Source organism: Narcine bancroftii, chromosome 5, assembly GCF_036971445.1.
Source record: "Narcine bancroftii isolate sNarBan1 chromosome 5, sNarBan1.hap1, whole genome shotgun sequence".
NCBI classification, from domain to species: domain Eukaryota; kingdom Metazoa; phylum Chordata; class Chondrichthyes; order Torpediniformes; family Narcinidae; genus Narcine; species Narcine bancroftii.
In genome coordinates, this window is record NC_091473.1 from 36,669,411 (window position 1) to 36,685,581 (window position 16,171).

General features: G+C 38.3%; 1 protein-coding gene across 8 annotated transcripts in view; it reads left to right on the plus strand.

Annotated features, from left to right (window-relative positions):
* Positions 1 to 16,171, plus strand: part of magi1b (membrane associated guanylate kinase, WW and PDZ domain containing 1b) — a 444,703-nt gene that overhangs the window by 366,708 nt on the left and 61,824 nt on the right. For 7 of the 8 annotated variants that reach the window (XR_011357460.1, XM_069937122.1, XM_069937124.1 and 4 more), the window contains 2 exons: positions 12,953 to 12,981; positions 14,378 to 14,594. Coding sequence is in view for 7 of the 8 variants with exons in the window: in XM_069937122.1 (XP_069793223.1) it covers positions 12,953 to 12,981; positions 14,378 to 14,594 (246 nt within the window). In the remaining variant the exon portion in view is untranslated. The remainder of the gene's footprint in view (positions 1 to 12,952; positions 12,982 to 14,377; positions 14,595 to 16,171) is intronic. The other variant, XM_069937123.1, reaches the window with a different exon arrangement.

Here is a 16,171-nt window from a genome sequence, read left to right on the forward strand (position 1 = left end):
TCCCTTATTAATTCTTATATATACTCTATATATTTTCCTCTAAATACGGATACACTCATGTATACACATATATACATACACATCTATATATATATATACCCATATACACACATACATATAGTTCGTGGTCATTTTTACTCTCATTACATGTCTTCATCTCTCTGCTGTTTTGTAGTTGTTCTGCAAATTTTCGTGCTTCCTCTGGATCCGAGAATAGTCTGTTTTGTTGCCCTGGAATAACTATTTTAAGTACCGCTGGGTACTTTAACATAAATTTATATCCTTTTTTCCATAAGATCGTTTTTGCTGTATTGAACTCCTTCCTCTTCTTCAGGAGTTCAAAACTTATGTCTGGATAGAAAATAATTTTTTGACCTTTGTATTCCAGTGGCTTTTTGTCTTCTCTTATTTTCTTCATTGCTTTCTCCAATATATTTTCTCTTGTATATCTTAAAAATTTTACAAAAATGGATCTTGGTTTTTGCTGCGGTTGTGGTTTTGGGGCTAATGTTCTATGTGCCCTCTCTTTTTCCATTTCCTCCTGTAATTCTGGTCTTCCTAGGATCCTGGGGATCCAATCTTTTATAAATTCTCTCATATTCTTGCCTTCTTCATCTTCCTTAAGGCCCACTATCTTTATATTATTTCTTCTATTATAGTTTTCCATTATATCTATCTTCTGAGCTAACAGCTCATGTGCCTCTTTAACTTTTTTATTAGATTCTTCTAAGTTCTCTTTTAAATCCTCTACTTCCATTTCTACAATTATTTCTCGTTCTTCCACATTGTCCACTCTTTTTCCTATCTCTGATATGACCATTTCTATTTTATTCATTTTTTTCTCCTGCACTTTTAATTCTTCTTTTTATCTCATTAAATTCTTGTAATTGCCATTCTTTCACTGATTCCATATAATCTTTAAAAAAAGATATATCCATTGTCTTGCCTTTCTCTTCTTCTTCCATTTCTTTCTGTTCTTCTTCTTCCTCTGGGTTGACCATCTGTTGTTTCCTTGTTTTCTTTTTACCCTCTTCTTTCTTGTTGTCGTTATTTTCTGTGTTCTGCACCTGTTGCTGTGTTGCAGGTGTCTCTCTCAGCTGTGGAGATGACTCCGCAGCTGTTCCCCCCTCCCGTCAGTGTGTTTTTTTTTTTCATGCGCGGTTGCGCACTTTTACTCGGCTCTGCGAGCCATTTTTGTAGTCCCGAGCCCGGGACTTCCACTGACCTGAGGGAGCGGGCTTCTCTCTCCGCGGCAGGCCTCCTCGGACAAGTAAGGCCTTCACCTTCTTCTTCCGACGTTCTTTCATCTTCTCTTCTTCCCGTTTTTGACTTTTCTCTCTTCGCTGCCATTTTCTTCTCACCTTTATTTTTACTTTGTTTTAATTTTTACTCTTGTACCTTTGTGTTTTGTGCGTTTTTTTTAACTTTTCCGGAGAGGGCTGGAATTCCCTGACCGGCCACTACCCCATCACGTGACTCCCCCCAGCAGCTACTTTCTGATGGGAAAGAATTTTTCAACTTCTTCAAATTGTGCCCAATACTCTTTGATTCAGTTCAAGGTAATGTATAGGTCACATATGTCTAAGGACAGATTGGGCTGTATTTTTCCTTCTATATGTCCTATTTGTTATAGGTGTAAACCCAGAAGCCACTTTGACTTGTATGTTTTGGACTGGAACATAGAAATTCAGTGTAAAAATAAAATATGGTGGGGGTGAAAAAAACAGCCTTCAATCTGATTAATTATTGGCAATTTTTTATGCTCATGGTTTTAGTTGAATTCAGGTACAGTTAACATTGGAAATAAATGGTGACCCAGCTTGAACACCACAGAACTAACAAAACATATGAACGACAAAATGCTATCTGACCATGGTCATTTCTCATCCAAAGGCAGTTATTGCAGCAGTTTGAATGGATGAGCTACCTACAGAGTTTGAGTAAATCTAAGTGATTAAGATAGCTAAATCAATGAATTATGTGCATGAAGATTTAATAAATTCCAAAATAATATCCCACGCTGGATGTAATTGATAAAAATCCTCTTCCTGAGTGGAATGAAGGGAGATGCGGAAATATTTCTTTCGTCAGAGGGTCGTGAGCCTGTGGAACTTGTTGCCATTTGGTATATTTAAGGCAGAGATTGACAGGTATTTGATTTGTCAGGGCATCAAGGGTTACGGGGGGAAAGCCGGGGAATGGGGCTGAATAGGAGGATGGATCAGCTCATGATTAAAAACGGCAGAGAAATCTCGATGGGCCAATGGGCTCCTATATCATGTGATGCCAATAAATTAAGGTATCGTCTTCCTTAAATTTTAAAAGTTTTTCACTTAGTCCTCCATTTTTCAGGGCCCTTCACTTTCCAGTGCACTATTTTAGTAATTATTCCAACACCTTCAATGTTTGCAACTAAATAACAAAGGAAATGAAATCAAGAGGAAATAAAAAGATGACCTTGAGACCTCTTCTCGATATTATTTCATTGTAGTTGTATGTCCTTTGCATATCCATGATTTTTTTTTGTTGCCTTTATTGCTGGGATGTTTATTCCAGTATTTCCAACATTTTCTGTCTGTTCTCCATGCATTTTACTTTTTTTTTATTTCTCATACTTCTACTGAGAGGCAGTGAGGGCTAAAGAGGATGTTGAATGATGTGAGGAAAATTGGCAATATTTCTTGGGTATCATAAAGAAAAGAAATATACTGGGTGTTTACAAGACTAGGCATACATCTAATTGACATCTGTCTTTGACTCCTTCACTTTCTTCATCTAATTTTTTAAACATGAATTTCATTGCCTCACATATTTTGGACTGCAGTCATTGAATGCCAAGTGCTGATTCACACTGCAGCAATCAATATCAAAGTTGCTTTAATTGGAAGTATTTGTAATCTGTCTGTCTCTGCGGTCATCATTGCATTGCTGATTGTCGCTGCAATCAGAACAAATTTGGGTAACTATTAGATGTGGGTGACAAGTCTCCCCTTCCTTCCTCTAACATTTGTGCTTTCAGGTAAAAGATTTATTGAGGAGCCCACTGTAACATGAACTTGGCAGGGGCAGAAATTAGTCTGGCATTCATCTCTGTAATGAAGAAACTAAACAAACAACAGCCTTTGAATGTCTATTATAACCTGTTTCTTCTGGGTTTTCAAAGGCTTAATTATACAGGACATTCCAAGAACCAAAAAATGAAAACAGTGGAGAATTTTGGCAAGAAACTAATGACTTTGAGGGTTTGGAAGTGGCTGCCTGTTAGAATTCGTAATGCAACATTCAAGGTCACTTCTAAACCCAAAGGATGAAATTTTGTACTTTGAAATACAAAACCAGAGTTGCTGTATTTTATCTTGTATAAAAACGGAAAATTTATCAGATAGCCAATGCGTTAGTGGAGCAGAGATTAAAATGGAAGATATTTTTTATATCCTAATTCCTTGGCCACTGTTCTCATGCAGAGGCTGAAATGAAGATGCCAGAATTGTGGTTTGTGCTTGGGATGATGATGATGTGCACATGTTCAGGCAGAACATTTCATTCATTTTGAGGAGGACAGACCAGTTCCAATGAATTGGTTTAGTCTATGAAGCATCAACATAAGCTTTCCAGTTATTGTAATTTCTTAGCCACATTCAGTTACAGCAACAGTCCAACAGTGAACGGATGGAGAACTTAAACCCTTTCCCCTGGATGCAGATTTGATTACCACAGATACGTATTGAATATAATTGGCAAGAAAAGTCAGGGTAAGATGAAGAGAAATGTCTTTTGGTGGCATGTTGTTATGATCTGCAAAGGGAGATGGAAGCAGATGCAGCTATGGTTTCCAAATAACTTGTGCAGGAAAGACCAGAGAATGTGTCGAATTGGTGGCTCTCTCAAAGTGCTGTCACAGCATGAAAGACTAAATTGTCTTTCATTCTCTGATGTTTTCTCATTTTTTAATAGGATATTTAGGATTATATAGGTCCCCACGTCATGGGCTGTAATATTCTGTGGTCTCTATCTATATCCATATTGGGGTCTCTAAATGGTTGCCAAATGTACATTTTAAAAAGTACTGTATTTCAATATTCATGAAAGGTTTAAAAACCTTCTGAACAGTTGTTTGTTAATGTCAGTGATTTCTTTTATTTATGATTTCCCCCTGTGAAGATCTGAGTGTATCTTACCTACTCCAATTTACTCAAGATTCATAGCCAGATCAGTATTTATTGCCAATCAAAGCCATATGATAAGACAGATAAATTGCTGTATGTCAGAGGTCAGTCATAAGAAAAACTGGCAAAGGATGATTTGTTTTCTAGATCAATACTCCTGGTCTCTGGATTCCATTGAAGCTTCTACTCCCATGCCCGATAAAGGATATTCAAGCTGTAAAGCATTTTGAGTTGTTAACTTGTAACTTCCTATCCATAACTGTTGAGCCAATTCATGTTTTATATATGTTGCAATAGATTTACATTTCAGAAAGATTGTTGATAATGCATTTATTTTCTTCGACACTGCGGCCAACCAAGGGACTTTGTAAACAAAGCACAAACAACTGAAAAAAAAACCAACTACAATAGTAGACTTAATTGAAGTATAAAGACAATCAATAAATAAATTACAGTTATGCTAGTGCAATTGTGGAGACAATCCTTTGTGGTATCAGTGTAGTCCCTGATTAATATAAAAAAGGGAGGTTCAGGACCCTGATAGATGATGGAAAGAAACTGCACCTCAACATGGATGCTTCAGGCTTCTGCACCTTCTGCCCAAAGATAACAGTGAGAAGAGGTTGTGACCAGGATGGTGGGAGTCCTTTAAGATGTTGCCTGCCTTTTTGAGGCAGCATCTCACATAGAACCATTCAATGAATAGAGGGAGGTCGGAACCTATGATGGATGTGCTTATGTTTATTACATTCTGGAGCCTTCTGCATTTCTGGGCAGTCGATGTCCCAAACCAAGCTGCAATGCAACCAGTCAGAATACCTTCCACAATCCACCTGTAGAAGTTTGACAGAGTATTTGGTGACATGCGGAATCTCCTCCGATTCCTTGGAAAGTAGAGCCATTCTTTTGGTTTGTCTCTGTGAGCTGGCTCCAGATGAGATCTTTTGAAATATGGACCCTAAGTAATTTGACCCTTCACACCGCCGAGGTGAGTGGTCCCTCGGCCAGCCAGTCTCTTTCTTAAAGTCAATAATAACCTTCATGGTGATGCTGAGAGCATATTGTTCAGACATCACCCAACCAGATTCTTGATCTCCATCCTGTGCTCTGACTCTTCAATTCCAATCATTAGGTCAACAGGGGTGGTGTTATTGGCCAACTTGTAGATTGAGTCGATTTACAGTCAACGGGGCGGAGAGTAACAAGGAGGTTGTAAGGAGAATGAGTGAGATTTTTTTTTTAACTTTGGTGTTTGTAAAGCAAATAAATTGTGTCTGATTCGGAGAAATTTATGACCGGTGAAAAATCAGCTATCATGTCCAGGGTGACTAAAGCATTGTTATCTGGACTTGGCCCTTTGCTAGGTTTTGATCAATTGTTTGATGTTTAAAACATTAAACAATGTTTCTATGTGTTGTGTGTCATTGCATCTTTTCTTTCCCACATCGTATTATTCCTCTTTTCCTACCTCCCTTGTCTCAGCATTACCACCTGTGTGAAAGCAGTGAAAGCGAAATCCCATCGCACTCTTGTTGAAAACAAGTTGCTCATTTTTGACCAATTCCTTAAAAGTTATGCGTCCCTGTGAGTGCGCACATTGCTAAGGAAAATGGATCTTGCCTGTCTCTTATATCCGGAACTCTCATAATTTTATGTGTGTTAATTAAACCTCACTTCATTGCCTGTGCTCCAGAGAAAAGAACCCACGTCTATTCAACTGTTCCTCAGGCACAGGTAGATCCATTTGTCTGATCAGACCAAGTGTCAGTCAAAAATGAATAATGTAACCTTGTTCCATATTTCAGACTTGGCTCAATGCCATACGGTTCACATCTTGACAAATGCAAATACTTTTAAAATGTGATGAGAATTTCTGCCTCCACCACTCTTTCAGTCAACAAGTTCCAGACCTGGACTGCCCTCGGTGAAAAGATTTTTTTCTCATCTTCCCTCTAATTCTAATACCAATTACTTAATGTCCCTGAATTTTGCTACCTATGCCAAGAGAAATAGGTCCTTCCTTTTTATTGTCTTGGCTCTCAAAATTCCTTCCATCTCACATGAGGCTCCTTAGTCTCCTCTGTTCCAAAACACACAATCTTAGCTTGTCATAGCAAGACTGTTGTAAGTCTCATTTGGCCTCTCTCCAATGAAGTTACATCATGGCATGTGGTGGCCAGATCTATGTGCAATGCTCGAAATGTTCGAGTCTAACTAATGTCTGAAGTTCAAATGCATCCTCCCTGTCTGTGTTTTTGCCTTGGCTATTGGAGGAAAGCAACCCATTTTTAACCACGCTATTTGACATGTGAATGGTTAAAGATGGCATGACTCTATATCCTTCCATTTATTCTTTTTTTCCTCTTGATTTTTTTTTTCTCCTTAACTGATTTTCCTCATGGAATACAATTCCATTTGCTACTTTCTTGCCCAGACCACTTGTATCATTATGCAGCTTAAAATTTCCTTTCCCAACAATCACATGGCTAATTTTTGCATCATCTACAAATTTCTTTATCATACTCTTGCAACGCAAGTCTAAATCATTATTGTATACATCAGGAGCAGGGGACCAAGCAGTGAGCAAGCACTGAGCCCTGTGAAACTCCTGTGCCAACCGCCTTCCAAACACAAAAATGCACATCAACCATTACCCTTTGCAAAGTGCCATTGAGTCCATTTTGGTAAATTTAGTAGTTTCTTCCTTTTAATTTGGTTATGTATTCCATTAATATTTAAAGTCATATAGTTCAGCGTAGCCATTTTATACTTTGTTTATCTTCTCTTTCCGTTTTTCCATCATTACCTTTCCTCCTTTTCCATTTCTGTTTTCTTATTTTAAACTCTTTATAAGACAACATTCCTACAACATCAAACATTTTCCTTATTCTCCTATTTATATCTTCTTTATCCCCAATCTCCCCTTCCCCTCCTGAGTTGTCCTTTATCCCTTGTCGGACAACCACATCTCCCCTCTCCATTTGGGTTTGCGAATTCACTCGCAAGCGTCAACTGATTTTGCAGTGACCGCTATTCCCCCCCACCCAGCCCCCCCCAGAAAAGATTTCGCTTTTCATATGTAACAAAGGTCTCTCTTTTAATTCCCTCCTTATTCTCTCTATTCCTTTACCTTCCCTTATTAATTCTTGTCTATACTATCTATATTTTCCTCTAAGTACAGATACATTCACATATGCACATTGTATCTATTCACTCTTATACCTCTTTACCCACATACATATCAATCATGATCATTTTTACTCTCATTACCCGTCTTCATCCCTCAGTCTATTTTTGTAATTGTTCTGCAAATTTTCGTGCTTCTTCTGGATCCGAGAATAGTCTGTTTTGTTGTCCTGGAATAAATATTTTCAATACCGCTGGATGCTTTAGTATAAATTTATACCCTTTCTTCCATAAAATCGCCTTTGCTGTATTGAACTCCTTTCTCTTCTTTAGGAGTTCAAAACTTATATCTGGATAAATGAAGATTTTTTTGCCCTTTATACTCCAGTGGTTTGTTGCCCTCTCTTACTTTTTCCATTGTCTTCTCCAGTACCTTTTCTCTTGTAGTATATCTTAGGAATTTTACTAAAATAGATCTTGGTTTTTGTTGTGGTTGTGGTTTAGAGGCCAATGCTCTCTGTGCCCTTTCTATTTCCATTTCTTGCTGTAGTTCTGGACATCCTAGGGTCTTAGGGATCCAATCTTTTATAAACTCCCTCATATTCTATCTTTATGTTATTTCTTCTGTTATAATTTTCCATTATATCTATTTTTTGAGCTAACAGTTCTTGAGTCTCTATAGCTTTTTTATTAGATTCCTCTAATTTCTTTTTTAAGTCTTCTACCTCCATTTCTGCTGCTACTGCCCACTCTTCCATCTTGTCCATTTTCTTTCCCATTTCTGTTAAGGTCATATCTATTTTGTTCATTTTCTCTTCTGTGTTGTTTATTCTTCTTCTTAAATCATTAAATTCCTGTGTCTGCCATTCTTTAAATGACTCCATGTATCCTCTAACAAGAGAAAGTATATCCTTTATCTTGCCTTTCCCTTCTTCTTCTATTTCACTGTACTCTTCCTCTTCTTCTTCCTCTGGGTTGGCCATCTGTTGTTTCTTTGTTGCCCTTTTCTTCTCTTCTTTCTTGTTCCCATTGTCTTCTGTGTTCTCTTCTTGCTGCAGGTGTTCTGCAGCTGTCGTTGCCGGCTGTGGAGATCGACTCCCCAGCTAGTCCCCCCTCCCGTCGGTGTGTTTTTTTTCATGCGCGGTTGCGCACTTTTACTCGGCTCAGCGAGCCATTTTTGTAGTCCAATTTCTACCGACCTGAGGAAGCGGGCTTCTCTCTCCACAGCGGGCCTCTTCAAACAGGTAAGGCCTTCTCCTTCTTCCTCCGTTGTCTTCTCTTCCTCTCTTCTTACCGTTGATTTTGATTTTTCTTTTTTTGTCGCCATCTTCTTTCCACCTTTATACTCACTTTTCTTTAACTTTTATTTCTGTGCCTTTGTGTTTTCCCTTGTTTTTCCCGACTTTTCTGGAGAGGGCTGGAGTTCACCGTCCGGCCACTACTCCATCACGTGACTCCTCTCCCCATTGAGTCCATTTTGGATGCAGTTTTCTAATCTCATCAGGATCCAGCATCTTTTCCTTTCTTGACCAAACTGCCTTTTGGGACTTCATCGAATGCCTTGCTAAAATCAACTGCTTTAGACACATTTCCTCATCAATCCTTCTCACTTCCTCAAGAAACTCAATCAGATTATGAGAACCTAATCTTCACTTAACAAATTCATGTTGATTGCCTTTGATCTGTGCCTTTCCAAATGAGGATGGATGCTGTCATTCAGAATGACACCCATTCGTTTTCCCACCATATAATTGAACAAATTTGCCTGTGGTTACTTTGGTTAACCATTCCTTTCTTTTTGATTAAGAGTACAAAGAAATCATCCAATCTTGCAGCACCACAATTGAAACTGGAATTTCGAAAAACTCTGGCCAGAACCCCCACAAGTTCCTCCCTTCCTTTTTATAGCATGAATTAAATTCCATTAGAGCTTGGCTATTTAAATACTTTCAAAGAATCCAAGCCCCTAAGTATTTTATACTATTTATTTCCATACACTGACACCCTTTTCCTTCTTGACTACAACATTGTCATCATCCCTTCTTCTTTGAAGATGATTGTCAAATACTGTATTCATGAAGATTCTATCCATTTTCTCTGCTCCAAGTGTAATGTTTGGTCTGTATTAAGGCTTACTGATTTATTGGTTATTCCCATTCTCTTGATTGGCTCTGATTTTATGTGGCTGTTTATTTCATGCCCAATCTTCACTGTCCTATATTTTCCTCTACACTGTCTGTATTCTTCTGGGCTTTCTTTATCATTGCGTCTCTTTCCCTGGAAATAAGCTGCCTTTTTATGTCATCTTTCTAGGGTTCCAGGTCAAATTTAGGAATTCTTTGACCCTCTGTTCCTTTCTGCTATTGCATTCTTTTCCTTGGACGGTAAAATATCTGTTATTCCTTTTTCACCCTTCATCTACCTAACCTACCACCATCAGACATCTGTATGCATGCACTCCAAGATCCCACTATTCCCTCTCCACTTCTCAGTGTCTTGCCATTTAACATGTAATATATTGCTTCAGTCATCCAGATTGAATTCCCTCTGGAATTATTCTGCCAATTAACCTGTTTTGATATCTTTCTGTAGTTTACAACTTGTTCACCATCAATCATGAGACTGATTTTATATCTCATACAAACTAATAAATCATGGAATTTTTGGATGTCTGAATACCAGGAAAAAAAAAGCACACAACTCTGTTTGAGTCCTGCAGAACCCCACTGCCAATAGTTTTTTTTAAACTGAGCAATAAAAGCAGTCATCAAAATGTTGGCACCTCCTTCCCCCTTTTTGGATTGAACTCACTATTTTGTGATTGAACTCACTATTTTGTTAGGGCCTCTTGGGTGTTTACTTTCTTGACCAATCAATGAAGAAGTGATGTTGAGATTGAAGCCATTTGGTTAGATGCACTGTGAATGGTTATTCTTGATGTTTTGGATGCAAGCCCTAACAGATGGGTCAAACCGCTGGACACCCCAATTTCCATGCTCTTGTCATATTTATATTTAATCTACTTTGACAGTAATCGTGTAGCCAATGTATGTTCTGATTTTACCTTAAATGGTTTAATATTTTATCTGCTAAGTTGATATTTTCAGTTTGACCTGGAATGCCCTCTGCTTGTAAAGCTGACAATTAATCAGCCTATCACTGGTGTGGGATAGTACAGGCACTGTAAACTATCAATTAAGTGATGACCTTCCCAGTGCCATCAAAAAATAATAAACATGAGTGTTTGAGTAAGTGGTGTTGGTGCACTAGCTGTGTTTTGCAAGCTTTCTCTGGGATTTGTGATTCATTGATTAAGCATATCATACATATTTGGATTTTTTTTTTAGATTTTGAGGGGATTTAGTTTAGGTTTTTTAAAGCTAAAGAATTATTTATATTTTTATCTCACTTGTAGTGGGTAAGTAACAGCTTTCTGTGCTACACTGATAATTACAACTGACTTCACTGCTTTTGGATGGAAAAAGAAAAAGCTCGAGGTCATTTGCCCTCGATGTTGAAATGGAATGATTCCTTCTAGAACCTGCAGGATTGCAAGAATTGAATGTGGTCTTGGTGATTGTCAAGGCAAAAAAGGAAGTAAGACTGCAGAAGGGCGCTGCAACCAATTAAGGTTATTGCAGAGAGAATTCAGTTGGTGCCTTACTCAAGGAATTGGGCTATAGAGCAATAGATAGACAAATCATGGACTGATCTGATAACTTTCATGTTATTTATCTCACAAAACCCTGATGGAAGATGATAGAAAGAGTCTGTATTTGAGCAGTTCTAAGAAAGAGAAAACATCCATTTTCAAAAACTGGACATCTGTTACTGAGTGTCACTCAAGCACTGACACAGACCTGTACTAAGGAATTGCATGAGCATAACAACAGAAGGGAACTGGAGGAAGATTATGACAACCAGAGGGCAAATTCATTCATTGTCATATGTGCAAGGTGCATGCATGTGGTAACAGCTAGAATTTACCTTCCACTTTCAAATTCAGTGGAGTTGCTTATCAAAAACTAATTACAACATGCTGGCACAATTGTCACATCCAACTCAGGATGCAATTCCACTCCTGCATGTCCTACCCATGCTGCCAGCTCATTACTCTTTTAATTTGTCACTTGAGAGAAATTGTATCCATAGGCAACATGCAGGAAAGAAATGATTTATTGGCTTTGCATTGACTGTCAAACACCTATAACTAAATAACATTTTAAAACAGACTTCCAGCTGTTGCAATTATCTTTTAATACCACAGATAAATTATCTGCAGCACGTGTTCTTATAATGCTGTGAACTCCACATTCGAACAATTAAGAATGGGAATGATTTGGTTTATATAGATCTAAGCTATAGCACTGAGTAGAACTCTATCAAGAACGGTATCCAGATTGCTTCTGTGCTTTTGGTAGGGTCTAAAATGAGCCAGAGAGAACTGTTAACTGTGCACTGAGGTGAGACCACAGGTGAGGTACTTAAAATTTCTTAGAATTTGGGGCTTTGTATGAGTGGCACAGCAGCACACCTTGCAGAGCTGCTGCTTCACAGTACCAGAGATCTAGGTTCAATCCTGACCTCGATGCATGTTCCGTGATTACATGTTTTTTTTTTTGCTAGCTGCTCTGGTTTCCTCCCACATTGTGGGATAGTATGTCCCACTAAATTAACCTTCAGGTGGTCAAATCTGGGTGAGGGAAAGTTGATGAAAATGTGAGGAGAATAAAAGTTGAGATCAATGCAGGATTAGTGAAAATGGGTGGTTGGATGTTGGCGTGGATTCAGTGGGCCAAAAGTCTAGTATCTTCAATGACACTATGTAAAAGATTCTAGCCAGTTTATGAAGTTTAACTAGAATTGTATAGTTCCAATATCATTTGAAAATAGACACTGATTCTTTCAAAGATAGATAGGAGATCAGTATGGCTTGAGGGAATGGAATTTGACCTACAGTTAGCAACAACCCTGAAGAAATAAATGGGGAAGATGACAAAATCTATCAAATTCTGGTGACAATTAGAGGAAACAAATATGTAAATAAAACCAATGGATTTTTTTTGTCAACTTTACAATTCCATCTGAACATGTGTGTTTTCATATTTTCCATGGCTATCTTGGAAGTCAATAGGTTAGATGATTGGACAACTTTCATTTGTTGTAGTTCTCTGCCACAAAGTATAACTTTATAAGGAAGCATGATTTAATCATCCATATACCATTATAGTATGTCTGGGTAAGTTTTTGATATTTTGAATATTTATAAGCTTTAGCAATGTAGAAATATCTGAGAAATTAGATGAATTTAAATTGTTAATCATTTAATTGGAATTTTGTTACTTTAATTTTGCAATGTCCTTGTCAAATATGGAGAATGTTTTTGGCTTCTGCTTCAGAATTTGGTTTCATGGGTCACACTGACCGGTTTCGACTGCTCGCCTAGAAGCTGCTGATCCTGGAGTCAGCGGAATTGAAGTACCGGTGATTCAACATACACTACTATAAGCTGATCTGATCAGACGGCAGACACAATGGCTGGCGCAGATTTTAAAGTGGTCCAGGAGATGCAAGCTTAAAATACAAATTTAGTTCATTTCCTTTGTATTCTTTTCTGATTTTGTTATTGTTGAATCTTGACTCTTTTTACTGTTTCACAGGACCACTACCCAAGAAAAGCCCAAAATCGGTAAGTTTAATTTTCTTTTAGACATACAGTACGGTAACAGGCTCTTTCGGCCCACGAGTCCATGCCACCCAATTTCACCCTGGTACTTTTTGAAGGGTGGGAGGAAACCGGAGCACCTGGGGAAAACCACCCTAACACTGGGAAAACATATAAACGCCTTACAGGCAGTGCCAGATTCCAACCCGGTCACTGGTGCTGTAACAGCATAACTGTGCCCCCCTGCATTGTCTATTCTTAAAAAGAATGCCAGCTGGCTGGGGAATGTGTTTGTTCCTTCCTCATTCTTCCTTTGATTTATGAATGTACCTGAGATGTGAGCTGTTTTTCTCCATGTTATTTATGAATATCCCTTCTTTGTGTGCAAGTTAGATTGTACTGCAAGGTTGGCATAAAAAAGATGAGAATGATAAAATGTAAATTTCCCATTTCCTTATTTCAGTGGATATTGCTTACCCAATGAACTAAGAAGCTCCTAAAATAGCTAATTATTATAATACATTTCTAATGGTTGCAAGCAACACTGATCAAAGTCACAATAAAGTAACTTCAGGCCCACTCCATTGTCAGCTTGTATTAGGACTGAGGAGAGGAAGCATGGTTGCATTCACTATCACGTTTGAGAACTGTCAACTTTCATGTGCTTCTTTGTTAGTTTCAAATAAATTTACCCTTTGGCAGAATACATCTGTGCAATGGTCTAGCTTCACTTGTGTAATGGTCTAGCTTCACTTTTGCAATGGTCTAGCTTCACTTGTGCAATGGTCTAGCCTCACTTGTGCAATGGTCTAGCCTCCCTTGTGCAATGGTCTAGCCTCCCTTGTGCAATGGTCTAGCCTCACTTGTGCAATGGTCTAGCCTCACTTGTGCAATGGTCTAGCTTCACTTGTGCAATGGTCTAGCTTCACTTGTGCAATGGTCTAACCTCACTTGTGCAATGTAGCTTCACTCATGCAATGGTCCAGCCTCACTCGTGCAATGGTCCAGCCTCACTCGTGCAATGGTCCAGCCTCACTCGTGCAATGGTCCAGCCTCACTCGTGCAATGGTCCAGCCTCACTCGTGCAATGGTCCAGCCTCACTCGTGCAATGGTCCAGCCTCACTTGTGCATGCTTTGCATTATCAGACTACATTTATTTGAATAAAGAAACATCCTCTAATGAAGCTGATGTGAAATGTTTGGTCTGTTTTCCAGTCATTAGAAATATCTGATCAGTTGTCTGTGACTCCTCATTTAGTGCATTGTGCACTTTTCAAGATGAGCTGCTTTAAAGTATTAAAAGCTGCAGTAGGTAACTTTACAGAGAAATGACTTTTTTTTCAAAATGGGAGCATTGTATCGATTGCTTGCACTCACTGAAAAACTAGAGTGACCTTCTGTTCTCTTGAATAATTGCAGCAGGCACTGGAAAGGAAAGACAGCCAGAACAGCTCCCATCACAGTGTCTCTAGCCAGCAGAGCACACACACTGCTTCACCAGTCCTGGGTGCCTCTGGGCTTCCTGACTATCCTTCAAGTGAAGTACCAGCAGTGGATCAAACAGATAACTCTGGGCAAAGAAAGCCAGATCCTTTTAAAATCTGGGCTCAGTCAAGAAGCATGTATGAAAGTAGACGTAAGTACTGATAGAAATTTTAAACATTTCTTGTTTGCACATGACTGACATTAACACTTTTGCTTCAGATCTAACTGTGATAAACAAAGGATTGAATTTGCAATTCAGGATTCAGTTATTCAGTTAACATTGTGAAATATCATATTGTTCATGTTGTTGAAGGTTTCCATTAACAGCTGCAGAAAATGACCATGAAGCCTTGCAGCAAATAATTGGTTACCTATTGCTTAAAATACTTTGTTGAGCTGGAGCCACAAGCTCTATTAATAAGGTTGCAGCTGTCATTTTCCAACTAAATGTGCAACTGTCCACAGAAATATTCAGAAGGAAGGCTTTAATATTTTTAACAAAATATAGGTGAAAATAAATTTAAAGTTACCTGAATATTTTAAGTGTATGCAGCTACTAATAAGTAGCACCAACAGGAATTGTTGCCTTTTTCAATCTTAGTCCTCAGTTTCCTTTAAAGTCAAGTCACAGTCTGGACAAATAATTTGAAATTATTGTAGTGTACCATAAATAAAGATGTTGCAAAATAGTAGGGCATTGCAATGTCATTTTTCATGTAATCCTTAACCATCCAATTGTTTCATTTAAATGACAAGCATTTAATTGTTCTTGCATTGCAAACAGTAAACTTCAAGTATGGTAAGATGGGTGTTCTAGGACACATCATGCTGTGAACAACTGGGTGACGTGACATGTCAGAACTGAAATCTTAATTAATTTGTTTCCTCTTTTATTTTCACACACCTCTTGAAGCCATTTTGCACCATGACTTGGGGCCATTATCTTCAGCGTCTAACACAAACCCCATTCGTTTGGCACATGTTCCATCCCCTCACACTGGAGGTTACTGAATTATTCTCATTTATTTATCTCAGTATGACATAGTCTCATTGACATGAAACACATAGATCCAATGAATTTTGCCAAATACAGTAATAATCCATATCTTGCCTCAGCCATAAAGTGTAAGTACTGGAATCTGACTGTACCATTTCTTGTGGTAACAGTAATTTGTTTGATTGTCAACTTGTTTTTTAAATCTGCGAGTGAAAGGGAAGATCTTTGTATATTCGATTGCAGTGGTTTGAGATACAGATGGAGCAAATGGGAAGCTGTTGAAATGGGAAGCTGTTGAAAGCTACTAAGCGAACAGGCATATGGTGGAGTTCCCAGCAGAGCCATTTGCTGCAGACATGGTGAAGCCTGCTGTGTGCTGGCAGTGCATTAATGGTAACAAAATCCGACATGGGGACAATGCACTTGTGTCCAAGAAAATGGACTTGTCAGTGGTTCTGCTTTAATCGACTGAATTTTTTTTTTCATCCTCAAACTATTATGGGGAATCTTAGTCAATGTAATTGAGTAATATTCTGTTGTTTTATTACAGGAAATCACATTGATAATTGATTGAGGCAACCCTCTGAATTGTATTACCAGTTGCTCCAGTTATCGCGGTAATTCTGAAAAACAATTCAGAGGGTTTCTTTCAGCAGGCAATGATTTGCAACCTTGCAACATAAATTAACTAATTCCTGCAAGAAAAATATAAATAAATCACAGACTTTAAT